Source organism: Petromyzon marinus, mitochondrion (genome assembly GCF_048934315.1).
Source record: "Petromyzon marinus mitochondrion, complete genome".
Classification (NCBI taxonomy): Eukaryota; Metazoa; Chordata; class Hyperoartia; order Petromyzontiformes; family Petromyzontidae; genus Petromyzon; species Petromyzon marinus.
The window spans coordinates 1-16,201 of record NC_001626.1 but is presented as its reverse complement, the minus strand read 5'-3'; the positions used below and the strand labels follow the sequence as shown (position 1 = coordinate 16,201).

General features: G+C 37.3%; 13 protein-coding genes and 24 non-coding genes across 37 annotated transcripts, besides 2 other annotated features; 9 read left to right on the top strand and 28 right to left on the bottom strand. All coding sequences in view use genetic code 2, as the record gives it.

Annotated features, from left to right (window-relative positions):
• Positions 1-199: a repeat region.
• Positions 200-270, top strand: KEF39_t22. Its single transcript has one exon. It is a non-coding gene; the product is annotated as a tRNA-Glu (tRNA).
• Position 271: 1 nt separating this feature from the next.
• KEF39_t21 lies at positions 272-343 on the bottom strand. The gene has a single exon. It is a non-coding gene; the product is annotated as a tRNA-Thr (tRNA).
• Positions 344-834: a sequence feature (D-loop).
• ND6 (NADH dehydrogenase subunit 6) lies at positions 835-1,353 on the top strand. The gene has a single exon. It carries the CDS (start codon positions 835-837, stop codon positions 1,351-1,353), a length of 519 nt encoding a protein of 172 aa, NP_008159.1.
• On the bottom strand, positions 1,338-3,134 carry ND5 (NADH dehydrogenase subunit 5). The gene has a single exon. The coding sequence runs from the start codon at positions 3,132-3,134 to the stop codon at positions 1,338-1,340; it is 1,797 nt and encodes a 598-aa protein (NP_008158.1).
• A 1-nt stretch (position 3,135) lies between these two features.
• On the bottom strand, positions 3,136-3,207 carry KEF39_t20. Its single transcript has one exon. It is a non-coding gene; the product is annotated as a tRNA-Leu (tRNA).
• On the bottom strand, positions 3,208-3,277 carry KEF39_t19. Its single transcript has one exon. It is a non-coding gene; the product is annotated as a tRNA-Ser (tRNA).
• On the bottom strand, positions 3,278-3,346 carry KEF39_t18. The gene has a single exon. It is a non-coding gene; the product is annotated as a tRNA-His (tRNA).
• Position 3,347: 1 nt separating this feature from the next.
• On the bottom strand, positions 3,348-4,724 carry ND4 (NADH dehydrogenase subunit 4). Its single transcript has one exon. The coding sequence runs from the start codon at positions 4,722-4,724 to the stop codon at positions 3,348-3,350; it is 1,377 nt and encodes a 458-aa protein (NP_008157.1).
• ND4L (NADH dehydrogenase subunit 4L) lies at positions 4,718-5,008 on the bottom strand. Its single transcript has one exon. It carries the CDS (start codon positions 5,006-5,008, stop codon positions 4,718-4,720), a length of 291 nt encoding a protein of 96 aa, NP_008156.1.
• Positions 5,009-5,016: 8 nt separating this feature from the next.
• On the bottom strand, positions 5,017-5,082 carry KEF39_t17. The gene has a single exon. It is a non-coding gene; the product is annotated as a tRNA-Arg (tRNA).
• A 4-nt stretch (positions 5,083-5,086) lies between these two features.
• Positions 5,087-5,437, bottom strand: ND3 (NADH dehydrogenase subunit 3). The gene has a single exon. The coding sequence runs from the start codon at positions 5,435-5,437 to the stop codon at positions 5,087-5,089; it is 351 nt and encodes a 116-aa protein (NP_008155.1).
• KEF39_t16 lies at positions 5,438-5,507 on the bottom strand. The gene has a single exon. It is a non-coding gene; the product is annotated as a tRNA-Gly (tRNA).
• An 8-nt stretch (positions 5,508-5,515) lies between these two features.
• On the bottom strand, positions 5,516-6,301 carry COX3 (cytochrome c oxidase subunit III). Its single transcript has one exon. It carries the CDS (start codon positions 6,299-6,301, stop codon positions 5,516-5,518), a length of 786 nt encoding a protein of 261 aa, NP_008154.1.
• Positions 6,302-6,980, bottom strand: ATP6 (ATP synthase F0 subunit 6). Its single transcript has one exon. A coding segment is annotated over exon 1 (679 nt).
• Positions 6,971-7,138, bottom strand: ATP8 (ATP synthase F0 subunit 8). The gene has a single exon. The coding sequence runs from the start codon at positions 7,136-7,138 to the stop codon at positions 6,971-6,973; it is 168 nt and encodes a 55-aa protein (NP_008152.1).
• Positions 7,139-7,140: 2 nt separating this feature from the next.
• On the bottom strand, positions 7,141-7,206 carry KEF39_t15. Its single transcript has one exon. It is a non-coding gene; the product is annotated as a tRNA-Lys (tRNA).
• Positions 7,207-7,214: 8 nt separating this feature from the next.
• COX2 (cytochrome c oxidase subunit II) lies at positions 7,215-7,904 on the bottom strand. Its single transcript has one exon. It carries the CDS (start codon positions 7,902-7,904, stop codon positions 7,215-7,217), a length of 690 nt encoding a protein of 229 aa, NP_008151.1.
• A 3-nt stretch (positions 7,905-7,907) lies between these two features.
• Positions 7,908-7,976, bottom strand: KEF39_t14. Its single transcript has one exon. It is a non-coding gene; the product is annotated as a tRNA-Asp (tRNA).
• Position 7,977: 1 nt separating this feature from the next.
• Positions 7,978-8,048, top strand: KEF39_t13. Its single transcript has one exon. It is a non-coding gene; the product is annotated as a tRNA-Ser (tRNA).
• Positions 8,039-9,592, bottom strand: COX1 (cytochrome c oxidase subunit I). The gene has a single exon. The coding sequence runs from the start codon at positions 9,590-9,592 to the stop codon at positions 8,039-8,041; it is 1,554 nt and encodes a 517-aa protein (NP_008150.1).
• A 1-nt stretch (position 9,593) lies between these two features.
• Positions 9,594-9,664, top strand: KEF39_t12. The gene has a single exon. It is a non-coding gene; the product is annotated as a tRNA-Tyr (tRNA).
• A 5-nt stretch (positions 9,665-9,669) lies between these two features.
• KEF39_t11 lies at positions 9,670-9,735 on the top strand. The gene has a single exon. It is a non-coding gene; the product is annotated as a tRNA-Cys (tRNA).
• A 1-nt stretch (position 9,736) lies between these two features.
• Positions 9,737-9,805, top strand: KEF39_t10. Its single transcript has one exon. It is a non-coding gene; the product is annotated as a tRNA-Asn (tRNA).
• Positions 9,806-9,808: 3 nt separating this feature from the next.
• Positions 9,809-9,877, top strand: KEF39_t09. The gene has a single exon. It is a non-coding gene; the product is annotated as a tRNA-Ala (tRNA).
• Position 9,878: 1 nt separating this feature from the next.
• KEF39_t08 lies at positions 9,879-9,946 on the bottom strand. The gene has a single exon. It is a non-coding gene; the product is annotated as a tRNA-Trp (tRNA).
• ND2 (NADH dehydrogenase subunit 2) lies at positions 9,945-10,988 on the bottom strand. The gene has a single exon. The coding sequence runs from the start codon at positions 10,986-10,988 to the stop codon at positions 9,945-9,947; it is 1,044 nt and encodes a 347-aa protein (NP_008149.1).
• A 1-nt stretch (position 10,989) lies between these two features.
• KEF39_t07 lies at positions 10,990-11,057 on the bottom strand. The gene has a single exon. It is a non-coding gene; the product is annotated as a tRNA-Met (tRNA).
• On the top strand, positions 11,058-11,128 carry KEF39_t06. Its single transcript has one exon. It is a non-coding gene; the product is annotated as a tRNA-Gln (tRNA).
• Positions 11,129-11,130: 2 nt separating this feature from the next.
• Positions 11,131-11,199, bottom strand: KEF39_t05. Its single transcript has one exon. It is a non-coding gene; the product is annotated as a tRNA-Ile (tRNA).
• A 23-nt stretch (positions 11,200-11,222) lies between these two features.
• On the bottom strand, positions 11,223-12,188 carry ND1 (NADH dehydrogenase subunit 1). Its single transcript has one exon. It carries the CDS (start codon positions 12,186-12,188, stop codon positions 11,223-11,225), a length of 966 nt encoding a protein of 321 aa, NP_008148.1.
• Positions 12,189-12,192: 4 nt separating this feature from the next.
• Positions 12,193-12,266, bottom strand: KEF39_t04. Its single transcript has one exon. It is a non-coding gene; the product is annotated as a tRNA-Leu (tRNA).
• On the bottom strand, positions 12,267-13,887 carry KEF39_r01. The gene has a single exon. It is a non-coding gene; the product is annotated as a l-rRNA (ribosomal RNA).
• On the bottom strand, positions 13,888-13,958 carry KEF39_t03. Its single transcript has one exon. It is a non-coding gene; the product is annotated as a tRNA-Val (tRNA).
• Positions 13,959-14,858, bottom strand: KEF39_r02. Its single transcript has one exon. It is a non-coding gene; the product is annotated as a s-rRNA (ribosomal RNA).
• Positions 14,859-14,926, bottom strand: KEF39_t02. Its single transcript has one exon. It is a non-coding gene; the product is annotated as a tRNA-Phe (tRNA).
• A 10-nt stretch (positions 14,927-14,936) lies between these two features.
• On the top strand, positions 14,937-15,007 carry KEF39_t01. Its single transcript has one exon. It is a non-coding gene; the product is annotated as a tRNA-Pro (tRNA).
• Positions 15,008-15,010: 3 nt separating this feature from the next.
• On the bottom strand, positions 15,011-16,201 carry CYTB (cytochrome b). The gene has a single exon. It carries the CDS (start codon positions 16,199-16,201, stop codon positions 15,011-15,013), a length of 1,191 nt encoding a protein of 396 aa, NP_008147.1.

Sequence of the window (16,201 nt, the reverse complement as noted above, 5' to 3'; positions counted from 1 at the left end):
AATTAAACGTTTTAAAATTACAATTAAAAAAAGAAATTTTAAAATTACAATTAAAAAAAGAAATTTTAAAATTACAATTAAAAAAAGAAATTTTAAAATTACAATTAAAAAAAGAAATTTTAAAATTACAATTAAAAAAAGAAATTTTAAAATTACAATTAAAAAAAGAAATTTTAAAATTACAATTAAAGGTATTGGGGTTCTTATAGTTGAATTCTACAACGGTGGTTTTTCAAGTCGCTGGTTTAAGTTAAAGTCTTAATGAGAATATTGCTTTAAGAAGAAATTACATCTTCAGTCGCTGGTTTACAAGACCAGTGCTTTATATTTAAGCTATTAAAGCTTTATAAGTTTAAGTAAAAATGACCAAAGTTCGCCGGTTCCTAAGGGGGTTGACGGCAGCAATGAACTTAGGGGGTCAAAGGGGGTAAGGGGGTTGTCGTGAAGCCGCGGGAGTGAGAGATTATTGAGGCTGGGAAAGGTCTATCATATATGCCCTATGCCTGGGTGGATGTGAGTCTTCAGTGAAACATACTTGTATACCCTTCGGGAAATCGAGCTTAGCAGTTGTATGCCAAGAGTGATAAAAGGAGTACCTTAGTCTGGGATAAGCCTATGCAATGAGTTGTAATGATATGTGGAGGAGTAGGTACCTATGTTATTAGATATACCTATGCCATATAGGCATATACCTATGCCATTAGATATACCTATGCCATATAGGCATATACCTATGCCATTAGATATACCTATGCCATATAGGCATAGGCGAGGAATGGGGAAGTTGTGGGGTGGGGGGTGTTCTAAAATAAAAGTAATATTTTTTTAGAGCATATGTTAAGTTTAGTCTTATGTTTTTTTGTAATGTTTTTATTGGGGGTAGCTGTGGTTGTTTTGAGTCCTTCTCCTTATTTCTCTGCTTTAGGCTTGGTATTTGTTGCTGTTTCTGGGTGTTTTATCGTATTGTACCATGGTGGGACGTTTTTATCTTTAGTTTTAGTACTGTTATATTTAGGGGGTATGATGGTTGTTTTTGTGTATTCGGCAGCTTTAGCTGCTGACCCTTACCCTGAAGTTCTTGGAGGTCGGGTAATCTGATTTTTTGTAATTTGTGTTTTGTGTATTTGTTTTGCTGGCTATATGTCTTTTAATGATTTTTTTTTAGATGTGTCAGTAGCTTGTGAAGGGGCAGATTATACTGGGGGGATTTTTGGAGCTGAATGGTTGGGAGTCACTACTTTCTATGAGGTTGGGTTAATCCTTGTACTAGCTGGGTGGGCTTTATTAGTTTGTTTATTTTCTGTTTTGGTAGTTGTTCGAGGGGTAAATCGTGGGGCTCTACGAGCTGTGAGACTTAGTGTAATTAAGGTTAGGGCAAAGGCTATTAAAGGTAGGGTGGCAGAATTTAGGTGATGTGCTTCTGTTAGTGTAGTGGAGGGTTTAAGTTGGTGATTAGCTAAACCTTTTGGTCCGATTTTTTCAAGTCATGATACGTCTATTACTTGTGTTATTAATTTTTGACTTCAGATTAAAGATAGGTGGGATGTTAAACGATGGATAATATGGGGGTAGAATGCTAGTTGAGTAAAGAAGGAGAATGTAGTTTGGTTAATTTTTTTATTGGTTAGTTCTATAGAAATAATTAGGCTAATGATAAATATTATTAGAGCAATAGTTTTAATATAGGTTGGTATTGTAAAAATTTGAGGTTTTATTGGTGGGAGGGTACTTGTAAGGATTAGTCCTGAAATTAGGCTGCCCCAGGCTAAACGTTTTAATGGGTTCTTGATAAAATTATTTTCGTGTGTTGGGGTTAGGGGTAAGTATCGTGGTGTACCAGAGGCTGATATAATAATAAGGCGTGAACTGTAGGCAGTTGTTAATGTAACGGCTATAAGAGTAACTATTAGGGCTCAGGCATTAGTATAGGAAGTATTTAGGGCTTCTAGAATTAAGTCTTTAGTGAAGAAACCAGCTAGAAATGGTAAGCCTATTAGTGCTGCGGACCCAATTGTTATACAGGTTGTTGTTAGAGGTAAGTTGTTATTTAAACAGCTAAATTTTCGAATATCTTGTTCATTATTTATATTATGAATAATACTTCCTGAGCATAAGAAAAGTATAGCTTTAAAAAAGGCATGTGTACACATGTGGAGAAAGGCAATGTGAGGGTGGTTAAGACCAACTGCGACTATTATTAAGCCTAGTTGACTTGATGTAGAAAAGGCAATAATTTTTTTGATATCATTTTGTGTTGTTGCACATAGGGCAGCACAAATGGTGGTTATTGCTCCTAGACATAGGGTTATTTCTAATATTAATGGATAGTTTTGGAATAAAGGGTGGAGTCGAATTAGTAAAAATACTCCTGCAACAACTATAGTGCTTGAGTGTAATAGTGCTGAAACAGGAGTTGGGCCCTCTATTGCTGCAGGAAGTCATGGATGAAGACCAAATTGGGCTGATTTACCTGTGGCTGCGATTAAGAATCCTAAGGTTGGAATAAGGTACTGTTGATCAGATAGAAGTATTGTAATTTGTTGCAGATCTCAAGAGTTAGTGTTAGAACATATTCATACTATACTTATTATTAACCCGATATCTCCGATTCGATTGTAGGCTACTGCTTGAAGAGCAGAGATATTAGCTTTTGTTCGACCTGACCATCAGCTAATTAGAAGAAAGGATATGATTCCTACACCTTCTCAACCAATAAAGAGTTGTAGTAGGTTATTTGCAGAGATGAATGTAATTATTGTGATTAAAAATAGAAGGAGATATTTAAAAAATTTGTCTATATGACGTTCTTTTGCTATATATCATTGTGAAAATTCTATAATGCTTCAGGTAATTATTAGAGCAATAGGGGTAAAGATAACAGTATATTTATCAATTTTAAAGGATAAGGCAATATTAAATAGGGCTCAGTCTATTCAGGGCTTTATAGTTAGGGTGGTTTCTATATTTTCGTTTAGATAAATAGTTAGTGGGATAAGGCTAATAAATATTGAGATTTTTACTAGTTTTGTTGTGAGAATTATTGATGGTTTAGGTATAATAATAGGAGGGAGAAGGACAATAATAGTGAGTAATGCTCCGGAGTTTATAATTAAAGTTAAGTAGTGGGAATTCATTAGCTTCTACTTGGATTTGCACCAAGATTGGTGGCACCTAAGGCCAGCGGATTGCTGCTTATCCTTTAGAAGCTCGAGAGGGCTGTGGAGTTGAACCTCAGGGGAAAAGAATTAGCAGTTCTTAGTGCTGCCTTGCCCCTCTCGGCAGGCAGAGGGATTTTAACCTTCTTTATTAGACTCACAATCTAATGTTTTGTATAAACTATGCGTGCTTCTAATTATAATAGCGCTTGGGTTAGCAATGAGAAGGATAATAGGGGCTATGTGTATAAGTATAAGTAGGTGTTCACGGGTGGTACTTGGGTTAACTGGTGCATGTTTATTTGGGTGTTCATGTTGAGTTATAATAAGTATATTTAATGAGAAAAGGGCAGTTAAGGTTATGCTTAGCCCTAGTAGTAAGATGGTTCAGTTTGATCAGTTAAATAAGGAGGTAATGATTAAAATTTCTGCCATGAAGTTTGGGAATGGTGGTAGTGCTATATTGGCGAAAGTTATTATAAGTCATCAGAATGATATTAGAGGGAATAAAGTTTTTAAACCTCGGTTTATGAAGATAGAACGTGTATGAGTGCGTTCATATGTAATATTAGCGAGACACAATAGACCTGATGATACTAATCCATGGGCAATTATTATTGCAAGAGCCCCAGATCATGCTCATGGAGTTATTGTGAAAATGCCGGCTACGACTAGGCCTATATGGCTGACAGACGAGTAAGCGATTATAGATTTTAGATCTGTTTGTCGTAGACAAATTGAACTAGTTACGATTATCCCTCATATGGCGATAATTATGAATGGGACAGCCAGATCTTTAGTTAGTGGAATAAATAAAGATGATATACGAATTATACCGTAACCTCCTAGTTTTAATAGAATTGCAGCTAGAATTATAGAGCCTGCGATGGGAGCCTCTACGTGAGCTTTTGGTAATCATAAGTGAAAGATATATAGGGGTATTTTGATTAAAAAGGCCAGGAAACAGGCGATTCATCATAAGGTTTCAGATCAAGGTGTGTTTAATAATAGGGTGAGATTAGATAGAGGAATAATATAGATTGATAAGGAGTTTAAATGAGTTTGAATTATGATAAGGGCAAGGAGGAGGGGGAGAGAGGCGGATAGAGTGTAGAATAGGAAATATAGGCCTGCTGTGAGTCGCTCCTTTTGGTTACCTCAACGAGTGATAATTAGAAGAGTGGGGATTAAAGTAGTTTCGAAAGCGATATAGAATATAAGTAGGTTGGAGGCTCCGAAGGTAATACATAGAAGGACTTGGAGAAGAATAAGTAGAGAAATTATTGTCTTTTGTCGTGTAATTGGTTCAGTTTTTATATGTGCTTGACTGCCTATGATAGTTAGGGGAAGAAGTCAACAAGATAGCATAATTAATGGGCATGAAAATTGGTCAATGCTTAGAAGGGGATTGGTTGAATTATGTTCAGCTACATCTATATTTAATGTAAGTGTTGATAGAGCTGCGATTAAAAAGCTGAAGAAAGTTGTAGCAGTTCATAGTAAGCTTTTTTTGTTAATTAAAAAGGTTATTGGAATTAGTATAATTGAAGGGATGATGAGTTTTAACATTTTAGTAGGTTTAGTGCTTTTAGTTGGTCAGTATTATGAGTGCGAGCTGTTGCAATTATTAGAGATAAACCCATACCAGCTTCACAGGCTGAGAAGGTTAAGATGATAAGTGGGGCTGCTATAATTGGGAGGGATGTGTTGTTTAAGGCTCATAGTGCGGTAGAAACATATAATGCTAGGGCCATACTTTCTAAGGTTAGTAGGAGTGAAAGAAGGTGTTTTCGTTGCAGGGAGAGACCTAATAAGGCCAGGAAAAAAGAGGTAAAAATTAATGTCGTAGGCATGTGAGAGTAGGTGTTCCTGAAAGTTCAGGATTAATTGAGCCGAAATCAATTGTCTTAATTAGACTAAACCCCAATAAATTACTCTGCTCAGTCAAGTCCTCCTTGTAGTCATTCATAGATTAGTCCTAGTGTAAGAAGTAAAACAAATAAAGAAGCTCAGAGAAGGGTGAACTCTGGGTTGGAAATATTAGTTGCTCATGGGGATGGAAGAAGGAGGGCGATTTCTAAGTCGAACAATAAGAATAGGATTGCTACTAAGAAGAATCGAAGAGAGAAGGGTAGACGGGCTGATCCTTGTGGGTCGAATCCGCATTCGTATGGAGAGAGTTTTTCACTGTCTGGTTTCATAATCGGTAATCAAAATGCTAGAAGAGCTATAATAGATGAGAGGGTTAGAGTTAGTATAATTATAACTATAAAGGAGTTCATGTGCCTTTTCTTGGATTTATACCAGGTTTGGTTGGTTGGAACCCAACTATATTAAATGTATTAAAAAGGCAGGCTGAGTTAAGAGCCTCATCAGTAGATTGAAATATATAGGAATAATCACACAACGTCTACAAAGTGTCAGTATCAAGCGGCGGCTTCGAAGCCGAAGTGGTGTTTAGAGGTGAAGTGATATTGTAAGTGTCGTAGTAAGCATGTAAGTAGGAATAGGGAGCCAATAATAACATGTAGTCCGTGAAAGCCTGTGGCGACAAAGAATGTTGAACCGTATACGCCATCTGCTATTGTAAAGGGGGTTTCATAGTATTCTATAATTTGCAGAGCAGTAAAATAAAGTCCTAGTAAAACTGTTAAAGTTAGGGCTTGGGTTGTTTCTGTTCGATTTTTTTCAGTAATGCTGTGATGGGCCCAAGTTACTGAAACTCCTGAGGCAAGTAAAACAGCTGTATTCAATAGTGGAACTTCAAATGGGTTTAGAGGGTTAATTCCTGTTGGGGGTCATGTTAAGCCAAGTTCTGGGGTTGGTGCAAGACTGGCATGATAGAAAGCTCAGAAGAAACCTGCGAAAAAGCAAACTTCTGAAATAATAAATAGGATTATTCCGTAGCGAAGGCCTTGTTGGACTGGTGAAGTGTGATGGCCAAGGAAGGTGCCTTCTCGAACAATGTCTCGTCATCATTGATATATTGTAAGAAGTATAAGGATTAGACCAAGTGTTATTAAGATACAGGAGTTTTTATGAAATCATATGGCTAGGCCAGAGGTTATTAATAATGCGGCGCCAGCACCGGTTAGAGGTCAGGGGCTTGGGTCTACCATGTGGTATGCATGAGCTTGGTGGGACATAAACGTTTTCTTGCAGATAAAGAGTTAAAAGTAGAATAAATACATATGCCTGGATTACAGCAACAGCTAACTCCAGAATTGTTAGTAATAGAAGAAGTAGTGAGGTAATAATTGAAATTGAAATGACAGGAATTATTACAAAGGTTGTTATAGAAACTAGTTGTATAAGTAAGTGACCAGCTGTTAAATTAGCGGTTAGTCGGACTCCTAGGGCGATAGGTCGGATAAAAAGACTAATAGTTTCAATGATAATTAATATGGGAATGAGTGCTGCTGGGGTACCTTCTGGTAATAAGTGGGCTAGGGCTTCTGTTGGTTTTTTTTGTAACCCAATGAGGACAGTAGCTAGTCATAGTGGCACTGCTAATCCTATGTTTATTGATAATTGGGTAGTTGGTGTATAAGTATATGGTAATAATCCTAAAAGATTAATTATTAAGATAAATATTATAGAGGCTATACAAATTAAGGCTCATTTATGCCCTTGTTGGTTTATTGGAAGAAAGAGTTGTTTGGCAATAGATGTTAAGATGGGTGTAAGTAGTGTGTGATAACGAGATTTGATAAATTTTGGTGTTTGTGAAACTAATATTAAGCTAGGGGCTAGTATAGCTAATCAGGCTAGTGGAAGCCCAAATATTGTTGGGGAGGTAAATTGGTCAAAGATATCTAGTGTCATGGTCAGGTTCAAGTGGATTGTTTGGGTTTAGTAACTTGTTTAGTAGAGATGGTGTTTTGTGGTTGATAAAATAAGATAGTTGGTATAATTAAGAGAAAAATAATTAGTCATGATACTGTAAGTATAGAGAATCAAGGGGCAGGATCGAGTTGTGGCATATCACTAAGGGAGAAGGTATTCGCCCATCTTCAGCTTAAAAGGCTGATGCTAAGTTAGCTTCTTAGTGATAATATATTAGGATGCTAGTACTTTAGTAGTTCAATTCTCGAAGTTTGAGAGAGGGACAGCTTCTAATGCGATTGGTATAAAACTATGATTTGCGCCACAGATTTCTGAGCATTGACCAAAGAACAAACCTGGTCGGGTTGTAATAAATGTTGCTTGGTTTAGTCGGCCTGGGACTGCATCTACTTTAGTACCTAAGGATGGAATAGTTCAGGAGTGGATTACATCTTCAGATGTAATTAATATTCGGACTGGGGATTCTATTGGTACTACAATACGATGGTCAACGTCTAAGAGACGAATTCCACCGGGTTCAAGTTCATTTGTTGGGATTATGTAAGAGTCAAATTCTATTTGGTGATAGTCAGTATATTCATAGGATCAATATCATTGGTGGCCTACTGCTTTAATAGTTAAATGTGGATTGCTAATTTCGTCAGTAAGGTAAAGGATCCGTAGGGAGGGGAGGGCAATTGTAATGAGGACAATAGCTGGTATAACTGTTCATACAATTTCTACTTCTTGAGAGTCAAGAGAGTGTTTATTTATAAATGTGGTAGTAACTATTACAATAATGAGGTAAAAAATTAATACACTAATTAAGAATACAACTGTCAGGGTATGGTCGTGGAAGTGAATGAGTTCTTCTATAATAGGGGAGGCTGCATCTTGAAGTCCTAGTTGAGCTTGTTGTGCCATAAGCAAGATACATGAGTAGGAAGCTCATAATATTACCTTGACAAGGTAGTGTAATAATTTTACTAGTATCTTAAGAAAATGGCAGATGTGGTTATGCACCTGGCTTGAAACCAGCGTAGGGGGGTTCGAATCCCTCTTTTCTTGAAGTTAGTTTGAACAAAGGCTGGTTCTTCATAAGTATGATAGGGAGGTGGGCAGCCATGAAGTCATTCAAGGTTAGTATTGAGAAGATCTGTAGCAATAGCTTTACGTTTAGCAGAGAAAGCTTCTCATAAAATAAATATGAATAGTATAACAGCGATTAGTGAGACTGTTGACCCAATTGAGGAAATAATATTTCATGTAGTATAAGCATCTGGGTAGTCTGAGTAACGTCGTGGTATTCCAGCTAGACCTAGGAAGTGTTGAGGGAAGAATGTAAGATTAACACCAGCAAACATAATAATGAAATGAGCTTTTGCTCAGGTTTCGTTAAGTGTATATCCTGTAAATAGTGGGAATCAGTGGACAAATCCTGCTATAATTGCGAAAACAGCTCCTATAGATAGAACATAATGGAAATGGGCTACAACATAGTAAGTGTCATGAAGAATAATGTCTAGTGATGAATTTGATAAAACAATTCCTGTGAGTCCTCCTACAGTAAATAAGAAAATAAAACCTAGGGCTCATAATATAGGGGTATGTCATACGATTTTTCCTCCATGAAGAGTGGCTAATCAACTGAAGACTTTGACTCCTGTTGGGATAGCAATAATTATTGTGGCTGATGTAAAATAGGCTCGTGTATCAACGTCTATTCCTACTGTAAATATGTGATGAGCTCAAACAATAAATCCTAGTAGTCCAATGGCTATTATTGCTCAAACTATTCCTATATATCCGAATGGTTCTTTTTTCCCAGCATAATAAGCAACTACGTGTGAAATAATTCCGAAGCCTGGAAGAATTAGAATATAAACTTCAGGGTGTCCGAAGAATCAAAATAAGTGTTGGTAAAGAATGGGGTCTCCTCCTCCTGCAGGGTCGAAGAAGGATGTATTTAAGTTACGATCTGTTAGAAGTATTGTGATAGCAGCTGCTAGTACTGGTAGAGATAGAAGAAGAAGAACTGCAGTGATTAAGACTGATCAAACAAATAAGGGGGTTTGGTATTGAGTCATAGTTGGGGGTTTCATGTTAAAAATAGTTGTGATGAAATTAACTGCTCCTAGAATTGATGAAACTCCGGCTAAGTGTAAGGAAAAGATTGTTAGGTCGACAGAGGCCCCGGTGTGGGCTAGGTTTCCGGCTAAGGGAGGATATACAGTTCATCCTGTTCCTGCCCCAGCTTCAACTCCTGCAGAGGCTAAGAGTAAAAGTAAAGAGGGCGGAAGTAGTCAAAAACTTATGTTGTTTATACGAGGGAAGGCCATATCAGGAGCACCAAGTATTAGGGGTACAAGTCAGTTGCCAAAGCCTCCAATTATAATTGGTATAACTATAAAAAAGATTATGACGAAGGCATGGGCAGTTACGATAACATTAAAAATTTGGTCGTCTCCTAATAAAGTGCCTGGCTGACTTAGTTCAGCTCGAATTAGAATACTTAAAGCAGTTCCTACTATTCCTGCTCAGGCCCCGAAAATTAGATATAGGGTGCCGATGTCTTTGTGATTAGTAGAGAATAATCAACGAATGTGAGTCACTGGTAGGATGGCCGAGTGTTTAGGTGGTGGGCTGTAGACCCGCTTACAGAGATTAGATTTCTCTTCCTATCAAGACTGACCTTATGGTGAAGTTCATGTTAGATTGCAAATCTGAAGATATAGAAGCAGTTCTGTTGAGGTCTATAGATCAAAGCTAAAATTAGCGCTTAGCTGTTAACTAAGAGGTTGTAAGTATAATGCTTGCTGGTCTAGATAAAAATTTTAGCTTAATTTAAAGCATCTGATTTGCGTTCAGAAGATGTGAGGATATCTTGCAAATTTTAGTCAGAAATTAAGGGTTGTGTCCCTTACTGTAAGCTTTGAAGGCTTAGAGTCTAAATAACTTAAATTTCTAGTGCAGGGTAAAGACTGCTAATAATTGTGGGGTTATAATAAACAGGTTGGTTGATAGTATTGTAATAAGGGTTATAGGTTTATTTGAGACTACACGTCAAAGAATAAGATTAGTTGTTGAGCATGGAGGTGATAAAATAATTGATAAATAACATATTCGAGTATAAAAAAATAAGCTTAGTAATGAGCCTATCATTATTATAAAAAGATAAATAATAAGATTCTGATTGGCAAGCTCAATTGATGCTAGAAGTTTATTAATAAATCCTGTAAGTGGAGGAAGGCCCCCTAGAGAAAGTAGAAGAAGTAATAGAAGTATTTGAGAGATTTGGTTATGCTTATTTATGGTTAGTGCTGTAATTTTATTAGCTTTTAAAATGTGAAGATTAATAAATGTTGCACTTGTAATTAAGCAGTAGATTAATGTTGTTAATCAGGTGATTGTTGGGTTAAATGGGGCTATACTAGTAATTCAACCTATATGTGCAATTGATGAGTAGGCTAAAATTTTTCGTGTTTGAGTTTGGTTTAAACCCCCCCAACCACCAACGAATACTGAGAGTAGGGCTGGGATAAGGATGAATATGTTGTTCTGATCTTGTGCAATTTGAATAAGAAGGGTGATTGGGGCTAATTTTTGTCAAGTTGCTAGAATTATGCCGGTAATAAAATCTAGACCTACTATTACTTCTGGGAGTCAGAAATGTATTGGTGCTATACCTAGTTTTAGTATTAGGGCAAGAGTTATAGCATTAAGAATAATTGGGTCGTTTGATGGGCTGATTGCTCAGTTTCCTGAGTATCAAGCAGTTAAACAGGCGGTAATAAGAAGTGTGGCAGAGCCTGCACTTTGAGCAATGAAGTATTTTGTTGTTGCTTCAATTGAACGTGGATGGTGTGTTTTAGCTATCAGTGGGATAATGGCAATTGTGTTAATTTCTAACCCGATTCAAGCTAGAATTCAGCTTGTACTTGAGAATGTTACAAGTGTACCAAGACCTAGTGTTATTAGCAGTGTAGACTGAATTAAGGGGGATAACATATAGTAAGAGATGTTATGAGCATCATATTTGGGGTATGGGCCCAAAAGCTTTATTTAGCTTATCTTACCTAGGATGTGGTGTAATGGAAACACGGAGGGTTTTGGTCTCTCAGATTAAGGTTCGAATCCTTTCATACTAATAAGGAAGAAAGGGGGTAATATCCCCTGTAGCCACTCTATCAAAGTGGTTCCTATTGTCGGACATACTTCCACTTAAATTTAATTGGTTGTGTTTTATATTTGGGGGACTCCAGCGCCTCCAAATGACACAGCAAGGGATAGTTGAAGAGTAAAGAGAGCTAGATTAAGGGGTAGGAAATTTTTTCATATAAGGTGTATAAGTTGATCATATCGGAATCGTGGGTAGGAGGCTCGGATTCATAAGAATAAAATGATAAGTGGAGTGGCTTTTATTATAATATTAATAATTGGTAAAATATTTAAATTGTTTGATCCTAGGGGCCCAAGGAATATAATTGCTGTTAGAGTGTTTATGAATAAAATGTTAGAGTATTCAGCTAGAAAAAATAAGGCGAATGGCCCTCCGGCATATTCTACGTTAAAGCCAGAAACTAGTTCTGACTCTCCTTCAGTTAAATCAAATGGAGTTCGATTTGTTTCTGCTAAAGTAGAAACAAATCATATTGCTGCTAAAGGCCAACTTGAGAGTAAGAATCAGGTATGTTCTTGGGTATAAATAAAAGCTTGTAGAGAAAAACTTCCTGTTAGGATAACTAGGCATAGTAGGATTAAACCTAGGCTTACTTCGTAGGAAATAGTTTGTGCTACGGCTCGGAGAGCCCCAATTAGTGCATATTTGGAATTAGATGCTCATCCTGAGCCAAGGATGGCATAGACTGATAGACTTGAGATTGCTATAATTACAAGAAGTGTAATGTTGATAGTGGAAATTGATTGTGGTATAGGAATGAGTATTCAAAGAGATAAGGCTAGAGTGAGTGCTATAATTGGGGCTACGATAAATAAGATTGGAGAGGCTGCTAGAGGTCATACTGGTTCTTTGAGAAATAGCTTTACTCCATCTGCAATAGGTTGTAGAAGACCCATAAATCCAACGACATTTGGCCCTTTGCGAAGTTGTATGTAACCTAGGGTCTTTCGTTCAACTATTGTTAGAAATGCTACTGCAAGTAGAACTATTAAAACTAAAATTAAAGTTGAGGTTAATATAATTAGCATGATTTATTTGGAAGAGGATTTGCACCTCTGGTATAAGGGCTTAAACCTTGTGCAATTACTGAACTCTGCCATCCAAATAAACTTATCTAGTTATTATTTAATGTTGCTTACTATTCTTATTGAGTTGGTTTCATAGGATTGATGTAGGGTTTGCATAAGTGTATAGACCCTTGTTTCACCGGTCCTTTCGTACTAGGGAAACAGCAAACATAGATAGAAACTGACCTGGATTACTCCGGTCTGAACTCAGATCACGTGGGGCTTTAATCGTTGAACAAACGAACCTTTAATAGCTTTTGCGCCATTGGGGTGCCCCGATCCAACATCGAGGTCGTAAACCCTTTCGTTGATTCGGGCTCGTGGAAAGGATTGCGCTGTTATCCCTGGGGTAACTTGTTTCGTTAGTCAGCAAGTGATGCTGGGTCTATTAACGTTAGTTTTACTAGTGCTTAGAGTTGTGGTTCTAGGCTTAGAAAATTATATTTTCGTCGTCGTGGATATTACTTTTGTTCCGTGGTTGCCCCAACCTAAAACTGTACATCGTAAATAATTATTATTCGATGTAAATGTTTGGAAGCTCCACAGGGTCTTCTCGTCTTATGGGTTTATACCCGCCTTTGCACGGGTAGGTCAATTTCATTGATAGGGATAAGGAGACAGTTATGCCCTCGTGTAACCTTTCATTCCAGTCTTAATTTACAAGACAAGTGATTACGCTACTTTTACACGGTCAAAGTACCGCGGCCATTCAATATTAATCATTGGGCAGGTCTTGCCTCCAATACTTGATTTTTATCTGGAGGTGATGTTTTTGGTAAACAGGCGAGGCATGTGTTTGCCGAGTTCCTTCTTATCCTTTATATCTTCTATATTATGTTCCAGTGTAGGGTTAACGGTTATTAGTTCTTGTTTTTCTTGTTGTTGTTTATGTTTCTGACTTCCTGTTGTTTTAAGGGCCGTTAATTTCCAGTGGTTGGTCCGATCTGGTGTACACTTACATTTAGAGGGGTGCGGGCTCAAATTACTAATCTTAGCAGGATATCTCCTATTTTATAGGATTACTTAATAGTGTTTATAGGGTCTTTATATATTTTGGTATTTATAATTTAGTAAACTTAAGCTGTAACGCTTTTCTTCTTGGTGGCTGCTTTTAGGCCTACTTAAGTTTAAAATGTGGTATATTATCTAATTAATAGAGCTGTATCTCTGTTCACTAGGGCTGTACCCCTAGTGAATAAAACTTAAAGTGTAGAGGAGTAAGATGTTTAAATTTCTAAGTAATTTTGTTGCTCATCTACAAGTTAAGATCAAGCTTAAACTTGTTTCTTAAGTAACCAGCTATCACTAGGCTCGGTAGGCTTTTCACCTCTACCCAGGGGTTTTTCCAATCTTTTGCCACAGATACGGATTAACCCTTATAGGTAATCCCAGGGTAGCTCGTCTAGTTTCGGGGTGGCGGCAGTATATTCGGGTTTGCTTGCTAAGCCATGATGCAAAAGGTACAAGATTTAATCTTTGCTTTGTTTTACTTAATCAATTTATTTCACTTCTTTTTCAATATTCCCTTGCGGTACTATTATGTGTATAATTTTTTTTCTATCACCTATACTAAAATGGGGGCAATGGTTTGCGGTAAAGTATTTAATTGTTTTATAATCAGAAGTTAAGAGTTGTTAGAAATATATCTTTAGATCAGTAGTCAGAAGATCTTGAATTGCACAAGAATATTTTCGGTGTAAGGGAAATGCTTAACTTTTAAGCTATCTTCTGTTTTCCAAGCGCACCTTCCGGTACGCTTACCATGTTACGACTTTTCTCCGGGTGTGGGGGGAGAGTGACGGGCGGTGTGTACGCACCCTAGTGGCAACTTCAACTAGACAAACTATTCTTGTTTACTGCTAAATCCACCTTCAAAATTTTTTCATTAAATTATTCGTATACTCTGGGTAGAGAGTGTAGCCCATCTCTGCCTGCCTCATAGGTTGCACCTCGACCTGACGTATTTGTATAGATAGACTTTTTTGCCTACGGTTATTCTTTTATAAGGTTGGCTGGCGACGGCGGTATATAGACTGGGGGCGAGAGGCGGTTGGGTAAAACGTGGAGTATCGGGTTATAGGACAGGCTCCTCTAGGTGGGTTTAGGGTGCCGTCAAGTTCTTTGGGTTTTAAACGATTGTTCGTAGTGCCCTGGCGACGGTTGTTTATTTATGGCAGGCATAGCGGGGTATCTAATCCCGGTTTGTGAGTTTTGCTTTCGTGATATCAAAGTGAGCTTATTAATATAGATTCTTTCGATGTTGGGATACTTAGGCATACCTATTTAACTAGCAGGCATGATGGCTTCTATAGTATTAATTAAGCTAAATATTTTAATCACGCTTTGTGCCGGAGATATCAGCTTGAGCTCCTCGTATAACCGCGGTGGCTGGCACGAGGTTTACCAGCTCTAAAATATGTAACTTAGTCGGGCTTGCGCCCATTGCTTAAGGTTTATCACTGCTGAGTACCCTTGAGGGTGTGGGTGGCTAGGTGTTGTGGGCTGACTTTTTGTGAGCCTGATACCATCTCTTTTTTATGTTTATAGTTAAAGGAGGTCCTCACGGGAGTGCGGAAACTTGCATGTGTAATTTCATATATAGTTGATATTAAGGCTGGAACTAATCCTTTGTGTCAAGGGGTTGAGAAAACCATTTGAGCAGCTTCAGTGCTCTGCTTTAATGTTAAGCTACTCTGGACGTTTAAAAATCAGAGGATAATTTAATACTAAGATACTAGCTTTGGGGGCTAGTTATAGGGGTTTAAATCCCCTTCCTTTGAAGGTCTGTAAACTAATTTTCAATTAAATTTACCAGTATTTTTTGATATTAATAGTATTTTATTTTCTAAATATCCTAAAATTGGGAAAACTAGAATAAAAATTATGAAGTAGACTGTTGATGCAATTTGTGTTATTAAGATAAATGGATATTCAGCGGGCTCTCCCCCTAGTCATGTAAGTAGTGCTAGATCGGCAATTAAAATTCAAAATGTAATTTGGGCGAGTGGGCGAAATTGTATTCCGCGTTGTTTGGAGGTGTGAGTAAATGGGATAATTAGGAGGATTATGATAGCTGCTGCTAAAGCTACAACACCTCCAAGTTTATTAGGAACAGAGCGTAGAATGGCATAGGCAAATAGAAAGTATCATTCTGGTTTAATATGGGGAGGGGTACTAAGAGGATTAGCATAAATAAAGTTGTCTGGTTCACCTAGTGCATTAGGGGCTAAAAGGGAAATTATGAAAAGAATGCCCAGTAGAATAACAAAACCTAAAATATCTTTGAAAGAAAAATACGGGTGAAATTGAATCTTATCCAAATTAGAATTAATTCCTATAGGGTTACTAGATCCTGTTTGGTGAAGAAATATAATGTGAATTATTGTTATTGCTGCTAAAATGAATGGTAAGATAAAATGGAAGGTAAAGAATCGGGTTAAAGTGGCGTTTGATACTGAGAAGCCTCCCCATAATCATACTACAATATCATTTCCTACATATGGTATGGCTGAAATTAAATTTGTGATAACGGTTGCCCCCCAAAAGGATATTTGTCCCCATGGGAGAACATAACCTACGAAGGCAGTAGCTGCAGTTAGTGCAAATAAAATAACTCCGACGTTTCATGTTTCTTTATATAAATAGGAGCCATAATAAATTCCTCGTCCGATATGAGCGTAGATGCAGATAAAAAATATAGAGGCGCCATTAGCATGGAGGTTTCGTATAAGTCATCCGTTATTAACGTCACGACAAATGTGTATAACTGAAGAGAAGGCTAGTTCAGTATTAGCGGTGTAGTGTATAGCAAGAATAAGTCCAGTAATAATTTGTAGAATTAAGCATAAACTTAATAATGAGCCAAAATTTCATCAGGCCGAGATGTTAGCAGGAGAAGGGAGGTCTACTAATATACTGTTACCTAATGATAGGAGAGGGTGAGTTTTTCGAATAATAGACGGTTGGTGGGACAT